Genomic DNA, 19,854 nt, shown 5'->3' with positions numbered 1-19,854 from the left:
TGCTGCGCTAGGCGAGGCAGCTCCGGGAAAGCCACGGGCGGGGGGGAGGGTGCCACGGCCGTAGACACTGGAGAGAAGAGAACCAGAAAAGGCGAAGGTGGAGAGGGGAAGAAGGAGGAGCTTCCTGCCCTCGCCAGCAAATTACCTGGCCACTCAATCCCAGAGACTCTGGTACTTGGGCCCCAGCCTCCGGTGCCGGCAGCCCCCCGGCCGGCCTCCCTCTCCTCCCCCCGCCCTTCCTGCCCCCGCTCGCCCCCCGGGGCCTGCCTAGGTGCCGAGACTGGCATGATCAGCTGAACTTTGCGGGGTGAGCGCTTCTCTCTGGCTTCCCCTCTGCGGTGCGGAGGCGAGGGGAGCGCAGAGCCCCGGCTCAGGACGGACAGACAGGCAGACCGACAACCGCGTCCGGGCTCGCCTGCAGAGCCCCTGCACTGCCCACCCCCACCGCCTAGCCTCCCGGACCATGTCCAAACCTTCAGACCACATCAAGCGACCCATGAACGCCTTCATGGTATGGTCCCGAGGCCAGCGGCGCAAGATGGCCCAGGAAAACCCCAAGATGCACAACTCAGAGATCAGCAAACGCCTAGGCGCCGAATGGAAGCTTCTGTCCGAGGCAGAGAAGCGGCCGTACATTGACGAGGCCAAGAGGCTACGCGCCCAGCACATGAAGGAGCACCCTGACTACAAGTACCGGCCGCGGCGCAAGCCCAAGAACCTGCTCAAGAAGGACAGGTATGTCTTCCCCCTGCCCTACCTGGGCGACACGGACCCGCTCAAGGCGGCCGGCCTGCCCGTGGGGGCCTCCGACGGCCTCCTGAGCGCGCCCGAGAAAGCCCGGGCCTTCTTGCCGCCCGCCTCGGCGCCCTACTCCCTGCTGGACCCCGCGCAGTTTAGCTCGAGCGCCATCCAGAAGATGGGTGAAGTGCCCCACACCTTGGCCACCGGCGCGCTGCCCTACGCGTCCACCCTGGGCTACCAGAACGGCGCTTTCGGCAGCCTCAGCTGTCCCAGCCAGCACACGCACACGCACCCGTCCCCCACCAACCCGGGCTACGTGGTGCCCTGTAACTGTACCGCCTGGTCTGCCTCCACCCTGCAGCCCCCCGTCGCCTACATCCTCTTCCCGGGCATGACCAAGACTGGCATAGACCCTTATTCGTCAGCCCACGCCACGGCCATGTAACCCCCAACCCGGCCTACCAGACCTGGAGGGCGGCCTGGAATCGGGGTCTGCACCCCGTCCTCTGCGCCTATCCGGGGCCTGCAGATGCCTAGGGGTCAGTCCTGCTGCCACCCCCTACCCTACCCCAGACTCTGCCTCTCTCTCTCTTCCACGGGGATGGTAGGGGCATCCTCCCGGACCCAAGGCGCAGACAGGTGCCAGAAACTTGTGAACGGTTATGACAGCTATACAGCTGCCCCTACCCCGACTGTCCCAAAACAAACCTCCGACTGTACCCCCTTTGGACAAAAAAGTAGGCAGTTTTGCTTTATTTATGTCCCCTTCTCTTTCCTCTGATGGGCTTTGGACTCCAGAACTCCCAGATCCTGGTATTATATCTAGAATATGCATATTTTTTTCTTTTGCACCCTGAAGAAAGAGTTAGCTGTGTCTCTGTGTTTTGCCATCAGACACAACTAGGTGCCATTTGCTCTTCATGTGGGGGGAAAAGGCTTAAAAGTTTAAAACCACAGAAAGGGAAACGTTTCTATTTAAAATCATGCTATGATAGTGTTTGCTTCTTTACAGGTAAAACAAAAGGACCCACATGGTTATTTACTTTGTATAAAGCAGTGCTCCTAGAGACCTAAGTTTACTTTTAGACAGAATGTCAGGTTATGAAGTCAGGAAGTAGAAAGTGAACAAAAATTAAAAGAATAAAAACATCCTAAATGGTCATAAATGTTTTGACAATGTCTTGGAAATGTACCTAGAAGGATTTCACCTCCTTACTCTGTTCATTTGTTGAACAAAGACGTTTTGAATAAAGACAATCTGTCATTGCAAAAAGTAACCTTTGATGTGCATAAAATCTGAAGTCGAGAGGCCAGGTCCGCGGGGGCCGGGGTCTCTGGGAGGCTGAGTGTACATAGAGTGACTCCAGCAGTGGCGGCTGGCGGCTGGCCTGCATGGGCCGAGCCTGGTGTCCCGTGGGCCAGGTGCAGAGGGGCCCAGAGTCTAGGGTTTGTCCCGTTTGCCCCCTCGGGATCCACTTTTTGCCTTTAGAGGCCAGACAAAGGCATCCATTCCTGGGACATCACTCCTTCCTTGAGTTTTTCACAAAGTGGTCAGACCACTTCGAGAAGCGATTGAACTAAGACAAAGGCCGACCCAGACTTCTGAGATCTGAGTGCATTTTCTTTTTTTTAACCAAACTCCAAAGGAATGGAAAGAAGCGCCGAGCCTACAGGGAAGCAGTTGCCCGCAGAGCACCTCGTCCTGCGGTGGGTGTTTAAGTTCAATGCTGGGGGAAGAGCGGTGGAATGGATATTTTTTTTAACAAGGTTTTTGAAAATGCTGTTGCTGGGTCTGCTGGGGATTGGGGGCTTGATACTGGTTTCTAAGTTCAAAAATAAAAGTCTAAGAAATGCTGTAGGTCCCCGCTCCGGACGGTGGGAGACTTTTTACTAAGACCCTGCAGGTGCAAAGGGAAAATGAAGGCGATGGTGACACGGCTCCTACAAGGGGTTTCTTAAAACATCATAAAAATTAAATAACTCGTAGCCCTTTGTGTTTATCCAACAAGGAAAAGAGCCTTTTTCTTATCCCCGGTGGTTGAATGTTGGCTTGAAGATTGCTCTGGCTTTCATGGGGAGAAAGGACCTTTTGATTGCTTTCAGAACAACTCTTTGGAACTTTTTCTCAAAATCGAAGGGTGCCCCCCATCGCTTGTCTCCCCGCCCCACTCTCACCGCCACAGCCGTGCTCACGCGTGTTTCTCCGTAGGTCGGGTGCCTTTCTCACTGGCTTTGATATGGTGCTGGGTGAGGGTGGCGGCAGCCGAGCGGCTGGTCTGCCTTCTGCTGCTGTTGAGGGATTTTTGCGCTTGCCTCTGCCATTTCCAAAGGAGTCGGTGGCCGCAAGTGCACGGAAATGTGGTCAACAGACACCAAAGCCGAAAACCACGGATTAGCATATTGTCCGCAAAACAATTAGAAGTGTTTGAGGTGTTATTTGGAGCCTATTCATCCGAGCCCCTTTGTCAAAGGGGGATTTTCATTATTAAAAAAAAAAAAAGTTAGCAGTTGTCCATCTGGCTGAGCTGAATAGCAAAGTGATCCGTGTTGTATATGCTTTTCTCATTAAGAGCTCTTTGGAGACCGATGTTAGAATTAAATGGTATAACACAATTAACATACACGGGCGCTGAATAGGAGAGGACGCCTATAAATAATAGATAGATAAATAAATGAGCGATCAGGCGAAGGTAAACAAAGGCGGGCTGGGGGACTCGTGGGGGGAGGCCGGGCGGGCTGCGCCACGCTTACTTAGCATCACAAAACCCTCTTACCAATCGAAACAATTAGGAAGTGACTTGCCTCTGGTGGTCGTCCGGTCTGGGGGCTCCGGGCGCTTAGGGAAAGCCCCTCCTCCCGCCCCCTAGGAAGCCCAGGAGGCCCAGGGTGGAGGCTTCGCGGTTTCGCTGTCTGATATAACCCCAGCTGACAGTCCTGTCAACCGCTCTGATCTCCCTCATAGCTCAGTGTCCCTTAACATCTCTTAAGACGAAGCTTACAGGGGTCTGGGTGTCTCCCCGCAGAGCCCGGCGCACCAGCGCCCTGGGTACACAGAGTGCCCCAGCCCGAGGAGGAACCCCGCGCACGGCCCCACCCGGGCGCCCAGCAGACTTCCAGGCGGGGTTAGGCTGGAAAGGGGCACCAAGTGGGTCCGAGTACGGAAGGCTTCGGGCGGCGGCAGTTGGAAAACTGAAACCAGGGTTCCAGATTAAGCCCGGCCCTGGGGACTCGGAACGAAGCTCCAGGAAACTGGGGTGCGCCGTGGCTGGAAGGCACCGGTGCGCCGCGGCTGGGTCACTGAGATTTCTTTCCAGCCAGCAGGGAGCAGAGGGCCCGACGCAGGTCCCGGACTTAAAGCCGCAGACCTAGCTCGGGCAGCTTCTGCCAATCACACCTCTTCTCCGTACCTGGCAGCCGGGCTTGTGCAGCTGTCTGCGCTCCTTAGGCCCGGCCCCAGCTTCGGCCCCCGCAGGGACCTGCCTGAGCCTTGCCTCCCGCGCCCCGCGGGCCGCAGAGCCTCCGCCGAGGTGCGCAGCCGGGACTCGCCCCAACAAACAGCCCAAATCCTCCCCGTCACGCCGCTGACAGGGGCCGATTACGACTTTGAAGTCAGGCGCAGACAAAAAGAAATCCCCTGGGGTTGGGGGGGGGGCGGTGGGGAGCAGTCCCTGTCAAACCTGTTTGCTCACAACTGTCTCTTTCTTTCAAGAAAATCATTAAAGCAAACCTGTAGGGAGAACAGCGCCCCGCCCGCCCAGAGTCGAGGAGAGATGCTTCTCCCCGGCGCGCGACGCGCAGCAAAGAGCAACCAAGAGTTCCTTTGGCCAGACTGCGTGGTCGGGAGAAAGCGAGCTCCCTCGGCGCGCGGGGCGCCCGAGACCCTGCAGGAGGCGACTCCGTGGACCTCTCTGCGCTTGGCGCGCGTCCCTCGGCCCGGGAGTCCGGGACATCTCCTGCCCTCAACCTGGGCCTCCCTCGAGCAGGGGCTCCAGGGCAGGCCCCGACCTCTCGCCAGCGGGTGCGATTGCTTCCAGGGAACAACAACCAAAAAAAAAAAAAAAAATTGACCCAAAAGCAAGCCGCGCTCGCCCCCGCCCTTCCTCTACTGGGTGTTTCCTAGGACCAAGGAGACCTGGCCAACACGCTGCTCGGGATGGCAGCGAGCAGCGCTGGCACGGCAGGGGCAGAGTTTGAATTGTAGGTTTTCTTACTTAAACCTCGGCAGCCTTTTGGCTCAAGGGCACACTGGCCACATTCTTCTGGGAGATGTGGGATTGTTGGCCCCCTTCTGCTCCTGGCCTCTCCTGGAGAGCCTCTGCAGCCTTTCTTGCACTTCCCCAGTTTTGGATCTGACTCCAAACACCTTTGATTCCCTTCCAGTTTCCTAGTTTTCTCATTTAAATATCAATTTCCTTAGAACTGCTAACTTCATTGATGGGAAAGACCAGCTACTTAGAGTAAATCAGACTGAAGTGTGAGTGGCTGACTTCTGAGACCACCCCCCCCCCTTAACATTTGCATTTTAAAGCAGGATCTAGATAACCTCCAGGAATCTCTCCAATCATCTAAAGTGGGGTGATATTTCAGACAGGGTGGGGCCTAGAGGACTTTCATTACATCACACCATCTAGGGAAACCTCTCCAGCGTGGGCAGCTTCTCTGGAGAGATCCGAGACTGCCAGGGCCGGGAAAACTTGGCTAGCCGTGGCGCCAAGGACTGCCCTTGAGGACTCGACTCGTTGTTTTCGGCTCTTTCCCAGCTCAGGCCTTGTCACCATTGTTCAAGCGGACAATGAATTTCAAGTCATTTGAATTTGAATATCATGTAACTCAGGAGATTCGTGTTGAGAACGCATCTTTATTTACTGAGCGCATTGTACCTGTGTATGAGTGTTAGAGAGGAACAGAGGCAAAAGGGGCCCATTAGATTGGGGTTCAGGAGATGCCGGGGCGGGTGCTTCCCGCCTCGGCCGAGGGCCACGCGCTTCTAGCCTCTGGCCCGGCCCTGACCTCGGAGACCTCGCAGACCCAGGTGCCGGAGCGCTACTTGGGCTGGTTTCTTTCGTGGAGCTACTGGGATGAGCCTTGTCCTGGAACCAGAAGCGCTGGCGCAGGGCCGCTACAGAGTAATTAAGAAATAGTAAAGATGGGGGCGGGTGTGGGCCGCTAGAAATCCTAGGGCCCCCACACCGAACCAGAGACTAGTGGTCGCCGCCGTCCTAACCCAGGCTCTGTGCGCGCTTGGAGCCCGAAGCTTGGTAGTGTCCGCCCTGGCACTGGGAGGGGACTGAAATAGAAAAGAGGGTGCTTCGGCAGCCCCTCCTCGTCCAGACCCCGGCCCTGCGTCCAGAGGAGCCATCTCCCGTGGACTCCTGGTCGGTCCCCGGGGCCCGGGTGTGGGACTTGTGCTCTCGGAAGCGGGAAGAGCCCCGGGCCCCGGACGTTCTTGGGCAACCTCCCTAGGTTCTCCGTCCTCTTCGCTCGAATCTCTGCTCTGGTCATCCTCTCCGACCCCCAAAATGCCCGAAGAGTTTGCTCCGAGTTGGGGAAGGGAGCGGGTGCCTTGGCCGGATAGAGACCGAAAGGAGTCCACGGGTTTCCTCTTTGCTGCAAAGTAAGGAGTTGCGCTACTCTGGCAGTCAGTGGCCATTTCCAAACTTTTTCACTCTTGGGTTGGGAAAAGAAGCAATTCATTCGGGATCCCTGCCTTCGGGGCAGGCGCGGAAGAGACTTCAGAAAACTCTTGAGTGTCGGCTGGACCGCATTCGGCCTTGGAGCTGGGAGCAGACGCAACACTAGACCCGACGGGTGCGTGCGGGACGATACACCGCACTAGGGCGCAGGTCCTCCTTCGGCCCCCAGGCACCGCCTGCCGCTCCCTGCCTCTCCGGAGCGCTTCAGGGCCCGGCCGCAGCTCGGAGTCCCGAGGTTCTGTCGGCGCTAGAGAGGCGGTGAGAAGGAAGGGAGGTGGGTATGAGGCGCGCTCTGGGTGCCGCGGGAGAGGTGGCACGGCGTATCCCCCTAGCTGGCGGAGGGCGGAGAGCCTTGAGTCCCGAGAGCCGCTTAGCGGCTCCCTACTTCCTGCAGCCGGACCAAACCCCCGCGGGCTCTCCCGGCGCCCGGCCCGGGGACCGAGGGAGGAGAGAGGAGAGGGAGGGAGCCTGTGGCCGAGGCACACGCCTCTAGTCCCCGTTCGCCCGGCACCCCCCGTGACGCGGCGAGTCAATGGGATTTGCACACTCGATGTGTAACAGCATTACTGCATTAATTACCATTTCCATTTCACGTCCAGATTGTTTACTTATCTGCGGGAAACATATGTCGGGAGAAGTTCACATTCCGGATTCTGCTCCGCTGCCCAAGGTGCAATTCCGGGGAGGCGGCGAGGGGGAGGGGAGGGCTTCAGATTTTTTATTACACCCTCTAGCCTTATCTGCCGCTGTAAATTATGAGGATCCTCCATTGAGCGGCATATGGAGATGATATACTTTTTTGAATATCGTTTCCCAAAGCCTGCAGATTTTCACTTTGAAATGAAACAATCCTCCGCCGGCTCCCCCGGGGCCCGGAGCCTGCTGCGCTCCTCTGCGCGACCAGGGGGACCCTTTTCGCAGGGCCGGGCGTGCACCCGTATCCCCAATGCCGCGACCAGCGCCCAGCGGAGCCTTATTTCCAGGATCTGAAATAATCTCTCGAGGAAAACTCATCCATGCGAGGTGTTTGAGAACCCAAGCGACACCCCTGCTCTGTTTTCTGCACCTCAACCCCGGGCTTCTGCGCAGTTTGCAGGTTTTTCATTTTGGATACCCGCGTAGACGCGAGCTCACTTCAGCCCTCTTCCTACGCTGGGCGTCTCCAACCCCGCGGCGGGGGTGGAGGTATCCATGCCCGCCCACAGCCGCCTGCCTTGCGCTCACGCACCGCAAAAGTTCCCCACCGCATTGGTCTTGGGACGGCCAATTTTGGCTTCTGTGTTTGTTTGGAGGTGGGGGGACGGTGGAGGTGGCGGGGAACGTGCCCCGGCTTGTGACCGCTTCTTGTGAACCCGGAACGGAAATCCTACGTGGAAAGCAACTGCCTCCCTGCCCCGGTAGAAGCAGGACGGACCAGAGCAGCGCTACCGAATCCCATCTTTCTTATCTCTCCGAGACTCCTTTCAGGCAGAGATCAGAGAGGGAGGGAAAAGGAAGAGAGAATCATTGTTCTTCTTTTTTTAATTTAATATACCAAGCCACCCGTTCAGGTCATTTATATGCTTAATTTAGTGATAAAAGTCAATAAGCACAATCACAGGATTCTCCCCTCTTTCTATTTCTTTGACCACATTTTTTTTCACAGTAATTGGGGAAACAGTAAAACATATATGCCCCTGACTTTTTCCCCCGTTCAGTGCTTTGTCTGCAATGCAATTACAAGAAGTGTGCTTTTGTAATGTAATGTTTGCTTTTTGTTTTAAGAACATAAGGAAAAAGTATACCTTTAATGCGATTATTTTTCATCTTTTTGTGCCCAGTTTGCAGGATTACACACACCCCATATGTAGACACCCACTCTCAAAAACCAAATTCAGAAATTTCCTTGAAATGCCCGTTTTTATGATTCTAAATATCCCAGGGGAAACCTATTGTGATGTTACACCAGAAACAATTAAATGGACCAAAGCAATGCAATTAAGGCAGAGAAAAAGTTAAGCCGGTAGAATGGGGGAAATAAACAGATTCTTTTCCATTAAGTATTGTTTTGGGATTTCTAATTTTTTCAAGACTTCTAAGAAAATTGTGAGGTGTCACTTCTCTCTTCTGAGTCTATCTGTAATTGAATCTAGGTCACTATTCTAAAGCAAGAAAAGTCTGCTTCCCACCTTCCTACATCAGGCTGAAATTTGGGGGAGGGACACGGGTCTCGCAATTTCATTTAAAATGTAATGGTGGATGAACTGATAAGCAAATAGGGAAAAAAGAGTCTGCTTAAAAGAAAAAAAAAAAGGCATGGTTTTAATATGCTCCAGATGGGGGGAAAATGATTTACATGAGAGTTTATTTCCTCTTTGCTGATATGAAAGAATTACAGATACAAAACCCACTGATCTATAGAATAAAAAAAGAAAAGAAATGTTATTTTCCTGTAAAGGTGTCAGTTCATTTATATTCATTTAACCATCCATCCATCAATTCACTTTCTCACTCCTTGCACATTTTCTCTGGCTCTGTTAAATCTTGCCCCACCAATATACTTTTCTAGAATATGCAATGAAGTTTCCTTTTTTTAAAATAATGTGAGAGTGAGATGAAGTAGGTAAAGATAGGTAAAGAGAGAAGGTTTTGTTGTTGTTTTTAAATATCGCTGACAATTTAACATTATGATTTCAGGGCAAAATTTTAACCATAGTCACCTTTCATTCTTGCTGCAGTTTGAGCCTGAAAGACTGTATGCAGAGGATATGCAATTATTTTTCCATAACATATGCATGCAATAGAAAGACGTTTACCAGTTGAAAACCTTTATATAACATAGAAATGTACCAAAGGATGAATCCTTATGTAGAGTCAGATGTTGGGTCAGTAATGCATTGTTTTATTAAAAGAGCTACTATGGGTATGAACAAGTTCACATTTCCCTGAGGATTTCCTGCTTCATCAAGGCATACCTTGATGAAGCAGCAGCATCAACTCTTGTGTTAAAAGTTGCCAGGTCTAAATAATTGTGTAGCAAAATTTGCATATATCAGGAAAGAAATGAGAGGTGCTGTTATTTGGGGGCTTCCAAGTGGAGGAGAAGATTACTTAAGAATAGGTTTTACTTTTCTTGAAATAAAAGATGATGACAGACACTTTTCACCCAAATAAAGGGGTAATATAGTATCACCCCCTGTTTTTGTTTTTAATGTATTTATTTATTTATTATTTTTTGGCTGTGCTGAGTCTTTGTTGCTGTGCACGAGCTTCTCACTGTGGTGGCTTCTCTTGGTGCAGAGCACGGGCTCTAGGCGCACAGGCTTCAGTAGTTGTGGCTCGTGAGCTCTAGAGTACAGGCTCAGTAGTTGTGGCTCACGGGCTTAGTTGCTCCACGGCATGTGGGATCTTCCCGGACCAGGGCTTGAACCCGTGTCCCCTGCATTGGCAGGCGGATTCTTAACCACTGCACCACCAGGGAAGTCCCACACCCACCGTTTTAATGTCTCCCAAATGGATGATTGGAGATCTACAGACCTAAGCAAGGACAAGACCAACCGTCAACATCTGATGATGGTTTTCACAACTAAGGAAAACAGTAAATGCATTCCCACAGGAGGAAGTTCCTCTACACGGAAGACTAATTCTTCCATTCTTTTTTGTTTTTTCCTTTCTCATTCCTTCCCCTCCCCTTCCTCTTCCTGCTCGTGTTTAGTTTTCCTTTTAAAATGTGAACACTGCTGTCAGATCAGAAATTTCTTTCCTAGGTCTTCATAAATTACCAGCATCATTTTTCATAATGTCGGTTTCTTCCCAGTGCCACATCCTTATGCTGTGGTAATGCATTTACTTTCCCATCTAATTTTTAATCAAGCAAACTGAATATGTGGCAAAAGGAGTAACAGCCTGGCCAGAAGTTGAAATGTTTTGTGTATATTTCTCACCTCAAACTCCATAGACTCATTTGAAGTGAGTGCTTATAAGTCAGCCGGATGAGACGACACCTTTAAGACATTTAAAATGTTCTCCTTACCATTGTCTTTACATCCTGGGTTCTCTGGACTGTTTGTGATACTTATACCTAATAAGAAGTCTCCATTTGCTTTGAATTCTCTTTGAGAAGGAAATTGACAAGAAAAACTTGAAGTCATCTACAGAACAGGTAAGCTGAACTCTTCTCTGTCCAAATATACTCTTGGTTTACAATAAGCCATTTACATATGTGTATAAATAAGTTACACACTGAGTTAAAGTGAGCACAAACAAGGTGTAAATACAAATGGCTCCCTATCTGATGCTGTGGCATCTTCAGCTGTCACCTGGGGTTCAGACCTGCCTTGTTACCACTGGCCTGGTGAAATTCAAAGTGTATCACACAACTTACTGTAGCAGCCTTCACAGCCAACTTGTTAGGTAGAGAGGGTTGGCATCAGATAGGAGGCCAATCTGCTGTCAAATTAACAACCTTTGCTCCCTTTGCCGATGGTTGAAGTTGCTCCGACATTTCTTGAAAACACATTTTATAATAAACAGGCAAAATGAGGGATCACGGAAGTGGTTTTGGATTTCTTAGTTTAGGAAGAGAAATTACCTCAGCAAATATGAAGACATGCCTGCGATTCAGTCTCTCTCTGTCTTAGCCCCATCCTTCTGCAGATGGCCTCTTCTGGAGCTCCTGTGGCACACCAAGACTGCCTGCCTCTTTGGTGGCAGCCTCTTGCTCTCCCGTGCCAACTCTCAGAGGACATTCTACAGCGACATTTTATTCTTGCCTTCCTTTTTTTCTTTTAATGGGAAGAGAAATTAGATTATCTCCACTGTCCACCATTGTGCAATGGGATGTGCATCTGAGTCATCAAACCCACTGAGAGAAGGAGCCCTCACCCCCTTACGAGACAATCTGGAGGAAAACAGGTAAATTTGATTCATGACAAACTATTCCCAAAAAGGAAATTACCATTTTGATTTCACTCTTCTTATTTGGGGAGGGCTCAAAAGTAGGATAAATTCAGAAAGAAAAAAACAAAATTCTTTGCACTGAGACCAAAAGGGATTTGTATTCATTTCTATCATCTGGCCATCCTCTGGGTTTCAGTTAGATGTCAAAACAGCATTCCTTAGTTAATAAGGGGGGAATGACCTTGATTCATGAATGTATTTGTCAACCCCTATGGTTCAAATTCCTTAGTTTCCTGAATGGACCCAGAGCCCTTATGTGAAGGTTCCACACCACTGTCAATAAAACGGGGTGGGAAAGGAATGATGGAGTGCCAGGCCACTGCCAGTGAATCATGAAAGTCCTAATAATGGGGCTTTGGTCCCCTACTGATGGTATCAATTCACTTGTATACTCTTTCCCTCAGTGCTGGAGGAGAGCATCAAAAGTTCTGACTGTCTTACTAGGAGAAATCCATGGTACTGAAAGACACAAACCATGGAGTACGATCAGACAAGCCTGGAAGACTCCCAGAGTCCAGTGGAGCTGCTGCCTCGCGTGGATGCCAAAGTCTGAGCACCAAGCCTCAGACCATTCATTTACTGAATTCCCTGGCTTAGATGCAGAAAAAGAAGTCACAAAAGTTGTGTTTTACTCCAAGGGGCATTGACTGTGCCTGGATTGGTGGGTAAGACAGTCCATTGGATTCAAATGGGTGAGATTTTTATCTCTTGAAATCAGTGACTGAGAGAAAAGCCAACATTGTTGACTGTTTAGGTACCATCTCAGCTAGTGAATTAAAAGAGATTATTTTTTCTCTTTCAGTAAAATGTGTTTTAGGGATATGTTTTAATTGATTGTATTTCTTTCCAGCACTCTGAAGCTCTGTCTTCATCTTCCCTGGGGAGATGTACTCTGTTTGCAATAAGAGAGAACCACAGTCATTTATTAGATGGATGTTAATTAAGCGCTCTGTGCAAAGAAGCACGTGAGGTGTCTTAGACACTCCATGTTGTTGAATTCTCCCTAAAGCACCAGGAGGTAGGTACTGCTATTACCCCTGCTTCTCACAGGAGGAAACTGAGGCTCAGAGACATTCAGTAACTCACCCAAGGGCTTATGGCTCTCACGATGAAACTGCTATACCAATGCTCACTGTCTGCCCACTACTATCTATAAAATCGAGGGCTCACTGGAGGTGGTTAAAGGGGGCCGCTGAGGACCCATGGAATTCAGGGCTGAGGTTGAGACCAAGGAAGAGGAGAAAATGTAGAGTTTTGGGGTAAGGTGAAGGAGCTGCAAAGCTTTCCCTTTCTCAGGTGGATGAGAAGAATATGCAGAATTGGAATGAATCAGTATCTCCTGTCACCATGGATGGAGCCCTCTTACTGGCTGGGCTCACACTGCTTCAGCTTTTTGGGTCCAAGTCTCACTAGCTGCTTCTAAGTTTCGCCGACACACACACAGCCAGGGACCAGGACATCACCAAGCTAATCCCAAATCGTCAAAGATTTGGAGGGGCATAGGCTCAGGCAGATTTCCTGCAGAGCCCACCAGTCGAGTCCCCAGTCCCTTCTAGACTCATTTCATGATGTTCACATCAGAGGGCCCTCCTGTGCCAGGGAGCTTAGCAAGTAAAGGTATAGTGTGTTGGTTACCCTTCTCGGGCCCCTGAATTCCTCAGCCAGATTCTTTCAATCTGCCCAGCCTCTGTGTCTTTGCCTTAAGGTGGGAACACTGTTTTTTGCTTGTTCATCCTGTACTGAGCTCTTGCATATCAATCGTGGTATACCAAACGGTTTTGCATTTTCTTGCTAAGAATAGTTTGCATTTGTCACATCTTTGTAGGAAGATCAAAGCATGCCATAAACAAAAAGTTACTTATCATAATATTTCTGTTTAAGGCAATATGGAGACATTCCAAAGCCTCTTAGTTGCCCAGTCCCTCCTTTGGACACAACGTTACAGAACTGTTCAGAAACATGCTTATTTACTCCTTCCTTCTCTGGTTTTATTTTTTTAATGATTATCACAATAGGTCTGTTAAACAGCCAACATCTCCTATAGATACAACATTAAAGAAATAGAAAAGAAAGGTTTTTTTCCTTGTGATAAGAACTCAGGATTTACTTTCTTAACTTTCATACATAATGTATAGCAGTGATAATTATATTTATTATGTTGTACATTACATCCCTAGTACTTATTTATCTTTTTTTATAAAGTCTTTATTGAATTTGTTACAACATTGCTTCTGTTTTATGTCTTGGTTTTTTGGCCACAAGGCATGTGGGATCTGAGCTCCCCAACCAGGAATCGAACCTGCACCCCCTGCATTGGAAGGCAAAGTCTTAACACCTGGACCGCCAGGGAAGTCCCTTATTTATCTTTTTTTTTTAATTAATTTTTATTGGGAGTATAGTTGCTTTACAATGTTGTGTTAGTTTCTGCTGTACAGCAAAGTGAATCAGTTATACGTATATATATATATATCCCCTCTTTTTTAGATTTCCTTCCCATTTAGGTCACCACAGAGCATTGAGTAGAGTTCCCTGTGTTATACAGTAGGTTCTCATTAGTTATCTGTTTTATACACAGTAGTGTATATATGTCTGTTCATCCCCCCCCCCCCACCCCACCCGGCTTTTCTAGTTTTAGAATCGCCTCCCTGGTTGGCATACAGATGATTCCTAAAAAGTCATATTAAACAAATGAATGTATGAAGGAGGGAGTCCTTGGAGAACTGAAGGGCAGAAACCTGTGGGCAAGATGTGATAATTTTATAAAAAATTAAAAGGAGATTTGAAATGCTATTGGCCTTACTAAGACTTTTATTTGCGAAGTGCTCTGGTTGACATATGATCACTTATGCAAATTACAGTTTGGGATCCAAGGACTGCAGACCAGTGACTGGGTGTGTGGGGAAGGTTTCTCAGTAACGTTGACGAAAATCCCTGATAGAAGCTGGGAGGGCAGAGCAGAGGGGAACCAAAAAGAGCCATTAAAGAGGAGGAGGCTGCCTGCCAGTCTTGATCTCTGCCCTTGGTAAGGGGCAGAAGGTCAAGGCTGACTCCTTTCTACTATCACATCCATCTGTAATTTTAGTAACTTTAGATTTTTCTTTCATTTGATTCACTTTGGCCTCATCCTACACAATCATCACATGAATCGTTGAGGTTTTTTTGCGGTAGTTTTTTTAGTAAGATTAACTGAAATTAAAATTTTCCCCTGTCACAATCATACTGTCTCAAGTCACACGCTTGGAGAAACACTGATCTAAAGTGCTCACTTCACCACGGAGGAAAATGAAGAAAGATCAGAGGGGTAAAGTGATTTCTCCAAAGTCACACAGCCTGACAGCAGGAAAGGGCAGTCTACAGTCCAAGTCTTTTGGGTCTTGGCCCAGCACGCTTTCCTTCTATTTCTTTTATTTTTCTCAGAGGCTGAAAGAAAGCATTAGGCAGTTAGCACTTTCTCTTGGGGGTGGAGGGTATGAAGATTCACCTGGTTCTCTCATAAATTTTAAAAGCTTCCTTGGTGGTGTTAAGCCTTATCTCCTTAATCAGAATGTCTTCAGCCTACTAATTATATTGTATAAAACCTAACATGGTTCCACAGGAAGTGGACTAAAGAGGAGGGGCTCTGTGGGAAGGAGGGGTCTGGATGGGCTTTAAAACCAGGAGCTCTCTATCCCTTAAGAAGGTCGGCTGGACAGGAGATGGCAGGAAGGAAAGGGGAAGGCCACTAACTACAAGCAGTCCCCTACTACACATGGCAGCCGCCAGTGTCTGTGCCACGGACAGATCCAGCAAGCTGGGGAATGCAGTCTCCTCTGTCAGCTGGGTTCCCGAGGCTGTGTGCCGCCCCACCTGTCTTCCCCCAGATATTTGTTTTAACTTGGATCACCTGGTGGCCCAAGAGGGCTGAATTCTTCATCTGTGGCCTCGCAAAGTCTGTGGTTGTTTCCAAAATGAGGCGGCCTTGTATTTGTCACTCCCAGCACGGATTTCTAAGTGGCCTTCAGTAAAAGTTAAAAAAAAGAGAGCCAGGGATGCAGTCGGCCCCATAAGAGAAAAAAAGCACCCGACAAATCAAGTGTTTTGCTGCAGACCGATCCTGGTTTCTTTATCCGTGTATTTGAGGGTCTGAGATCTTCTCACAAACTACTTTTTTTTCCCTTCGGCCACACTTCTCACTTGGAACTACTTGTAGCTCTACGTCCCCTGAGGGGGCTAGGCTGCCATAACGCACGTGTGTAGCACATCCCTGCTTCCCTGCCTTCCCGTGCGGTCAACTCGGAACACCCTGTCTGTAGGTATTATCTCTATTTTACAGAAGAAACCCAAGTTTTGAGAAGTTAAGTGACGTTCCTGTGGTCACAAAGCCACTAGGAAGAGGCCCTGAAAACACAGATCTTTTCTCCCTCACGTTGGGTCCTAAATCTCCATCAAGACCCTATAAGCCTTCTCGACCTGCATCTGCTGCGTCTCTATCCTTCCTTAAGTAAACACACGCTTTCTCCACAGTCCTTGGGGCCTTCCTCAGTCATTTCTGCAGCGATAACTAACTCCTTAAGACTCTTCTGTCTTGGGTTTGTTTTGTCTTTTGCGTCTTTTTCAGGCATCAGATTATCAATTTGGTTGATCACTTGAGTCTGGAGTCAGACCCTCAAGACTGGAATCCCAGCTCTGCTGCTTGCTAGCTGTGCGACCTCTCTGGGTCTCACTTTCCTCATCTGCAAAATGGACGTAGAAATAGCACTAATCTCATGGGATTGTTTTGAGGATTGAAAGACATTATGGTTGTAAGGTGCTTAGTACCAGGCCACACACTTAATAAGTATTAGCTGTAATTTTGTATTTACTATTTATTTTCTTTCACTTAAAACAAATCCCTTTCCCCGTGTATTTTGTACAGTGAATGAGAATATCAGCTTAGGGTCCGTTCTGTTCACCTCTTCAAAGTGGAGTCATACATTTTCTTTTTAACATGACACAAAGAGAATCCCCAGCCTTTTTCCCCTTCCCAGATGGCTACAGTTTGCCCATCGTTATTCAGGTTACTCCTTTTCCTCATAGCACAACTGGGGACAGAAACATAGTTTAGGAATGTTTTCATGGACAAATCTTATTTGTTCCCTCCTAATTATACTGAAAAGAAAAAAATCTCTCTGGTTACAGAAACATTGACCTCTTTGGTAGTCAGTAGCTGGAAATGGCAAGGGGGACTTCAGTGGGTTTCTCAGCTCCCAGGTCAGAGAACACATTCATCTCCTGTTCTCACATCCGGCATCTCCCCGCCTCGCAACCTCATCACGGTCCTCTTAAGGAACTGCATCCCTGAAAGCCCCACCACTCCTTCTGCGCTCTCTGAGGCGTGTTTCCCAGAGCCAGCCTCTGTCAGCCACCCCCATGGGAACCTGATTCTTCTTTCCCCACTGCGGTCTCCCCTCCCTTTGCTCTACCTCCTACCCAGGCTTGCTCCTCTGTCTTTCCCTCTACACCTTTATCATTCAACCATAGTCATGGAGTGCTAGTCACATTCAAGCACTTTTTGGCACTACAGGATCAAAGGGGGACAAGGCCAACCCTTGGAGGCTACTATCTTCCCTTTAGTGATGGGAGTGAATGTAATTCCCGTTCAGAAACTACTTGTACTTTATTTAGCTCTGTCTAGTTTCCTGCTACTTACTACTTCTATAACTGTGGGCTACTTAATATACCTCTCAGGGTGTGTTTATTCATCAGTTGAAAGGGGGATTAAAATAGCAAACCCAACGCCTTGCCACAGATGTGTTATCAGAATGAAATGAGATAACATGCAGAGAGCCCAGCCTGGTGCCCAGCACATACTAAATGCCCAGGAAATGTCATGACTGTCATATATTATTATGAAACTGTATCTACATGGCAGAAATCCATGAGGTGTCCTATTTTATTAATCCAGACTTCTTCTCCTCTCTTTTTCCTTTCCCATGATATTTAAGTAGAAAAGCTCTGTGTATTTTTAAGTCAATTATCTACTCATTGTTTCTGTACAGTCTAGATTCACTTGATAATCTCTCCATGTTTCTGTAGAGACTCAGTGAAATGTCAGAATAAGACACAGAAGGTGAGGGGTTGGTCCACGTCTTCAGGGTCAGCAAATGTTTTCAACCTGGATAGAATGGGGAAAGAGTATATAAGAATTTACTAAATTCTAAAGCTGTGGTCTATGTGTACTTGTGGTTTTAGAAGTTCACAACTGAGAGAAACGTCTGAGAATTTTGAGGTTAGCCTCATATTTTCATATTAAAAAAAAATCAAGGACGAGGGAAGGAGGTCAAGGTGCCAAGGTCAAGGTCTCACAGGGAAGCCATGACAGAGCAAACCCTTTTGATGCTTCCCCCTTATGTGATCCCCACTTCATTACGTGGCCGGGATAACAGATGAAATAAAAATGTAGTCCATTTCTTCGAGCCTTTTTGACACTGAATAATTTTTTGTGCCTGTACATGTATGGAGGAACGGTCTATGGGCTTCTGAGACGGACAAGCAGATGTAAACTCTTATGCATGAGCCCTCTTAGTACCGACAGCTCAGAATACTAACTGCCTGCCTCTTGGACTGCTCTGCGCCAGGAGCTTTGTGTTAACCCCGCATTTCATCCTCACTCCATCCTTCAGGGTAGATGTTATTCTGCCCTGAGGAAACTGATGCTCCAGGAGGCTAAATATGCCCACCGTCCTAGTGGACCCAGGTTGGTCCTGAGATCTGTGTGTCTTCAAAGAACATGTGCTTTTCCCTGTGTCCTGTTGCTTTATTCGTGCTCAGAACGGACCCCTTGAGAAGGTTACAAAAAGAGAGGCACAGCGTGTGGGGGGAAAGGTCCAGAAGGAGAGGATAAGGAATATCTGGAGAAGCCTTCCTGGAAGAAGTAAGTCTGTAGAGAATTGAGAACACATTGATGAGACCTCTTCATCCTCCAGAGAACCTAGTAGTCTTACCGAAACTGTGGGCCATATGGGTTTATAAGGCATCGATATTTTATCTATGCGAAATGTTTCATTTAAGCTTCTATGTACCTCTTTCAGATCACTTCATGTAATTGTCAATGTCATCTCTCTTTTTCTTTTTTCAATATATTCTTAAAAACAAAACTCTCTAGCTCATTCTAGCCTGGCTTATTTAGAAAGATACAGGGTCATGTTGAAATTTGAGGATTGCTGCTTTAAGGATTACTATATGCTCTGTCAAACTTATGCATCTTACTCAATTTATGGAAAAGACTAGAGTTGCTTAGTATCATATCCGTGTCTGTTGCACCCGAATGGAGCTTCCGAGTTTTGTACTGCTTAAAATTTTCACAAATAAAATTTTTTCTCATGGTGGTAAAAAAAAAAAAAAAAAAACTGGAGGGAAAGGGGGTGACAGGAACAAGGCAAGTCTAGTTTACCAATGGGTTTTCTCGTATTCAGTTTTTGTGCCACATAATAATAATAAGGTTTGCTGTCTTTATACTTTAGGATGTAAAATAAGGCAAGACTGGCTTTTTCAGTCAGCATAAGAATAATTTCTTTTATTTATATGACATTCTCAAAATGACAAAAGTATAGTTGCTAAGGGTCGGTGGGGGAGGGAAGGTGTAGATGGCAAAGTGGCAGCACAGGACACTTCCGCGTGGTGGGACTGTTCTGTGTTGTGATGGTAGGAGTGATTACACCCATTTATACACTGTTAACACGCGTAGAGCTGTACCTCCAAAGAGGCAATTGGACAGTAGGCTACTATTGAAAATAAAACAAAATATTATAAAACAAGGCACAGAAACCATCAAAGAACACTTGGGTTGCGTTCACCAGGAAACAAAGGGATCTAGTTAAATTGGTCCACTCTTTGGTCTGTCATCCGAGGCCTCTCACTGTCTAGCCTGGTGCCCAGCTGACAGCTGACCTCACTATGGTACCAGCTGAGGGCTAGGGGCCTGTTCCACACAAGTCCAGCCTACAGCTCTTCCATGGGCCTCGTTTTTCCATCTGAGCCTGGAAGAACTGGAGTGGGAGGGGTGAGAGGGGAAATCACATTCAGGCAGGAATGTGCCTCTTGATCACAATGTATAGTTTTTACAAGAAGCCTCTGTCACCACAGAGTATGCATGACATTTCCCCTAAACCTATTATCTTCTAAAACTAAATACAGGTAAAGAGATTCTCTAAAACAGGATGTTACTCTAAAGTGGCATTAAACCCTCTTACAACTATAATAGCAACTGATACCATTTACCGAGTGCCTCCTCAAGGGAACAGGAATTTTCTGTCTCTGCATTGTCTCATTTATCCCTCACAATCAACCTTCAAGGAAGGAGAACCATTGCTCACATGAGGAAATTCAAGCTCAGAGTGGTAGAACCACCTGCCCAAGGTCACAAGGCTGATTCCTGGCAGAACGGGTACTTTCATCTCGGTCTCAGACCCCAGGAGCTGGTGTCCTTCCTCTGAGTTCCAATGGTCACTTCAGCTGGGGTCCC

General features: G+C 48.2%; 1 protein-coding gene across 1 annotated transcript; it reads left to right on the top strand.

The window, feature by feature from the left end:
- The first annotated feature begins 463 nt into the window (after nucleotides 1-463).
- On the top strand, nucleotides 464-1,186 carry SOX14 (SRY-box transcription factor 14). The gene has a single exon (XM_030873533.2). The coding sequence runs from the start codon at nucleotides 464-466 to the stop codon at nucleotides 1,184-1,186; it is 723 nt and encodes a 240-aa protein (XP_030729393.1).
- The last annotated feature ends 18,668 nt before the right edge of the window (nucleotides 1,187-19,854 follow it).

Source organism: Globicephala melas, chromosome 4 (genome assembly GCF_963455315.2).
Source record: "Globicephala melas chromosome 4, mGloMel1.2, whole genome shotgun sequence".
Lineage (NCBI taxonomy): Eukaryota > Metazoa > Chordata > Mammalia > Artiodactyla > Delphinidae > Globicephala > Globicephala melas.
The sequence above is the reverse complement of the archived record's forward strand: the minus strand, read 5'-3'. Positions and strand labels throughout refer to the sequence as shown.

Coding starts and splice junctions, on each gene's coding strand:
- SOX14 (XM_030873533.2), top strand. CDS start 464: ATGTCCAAACCTTCAGACCACATCAAGCGACCCATGAACGCCTTCATG.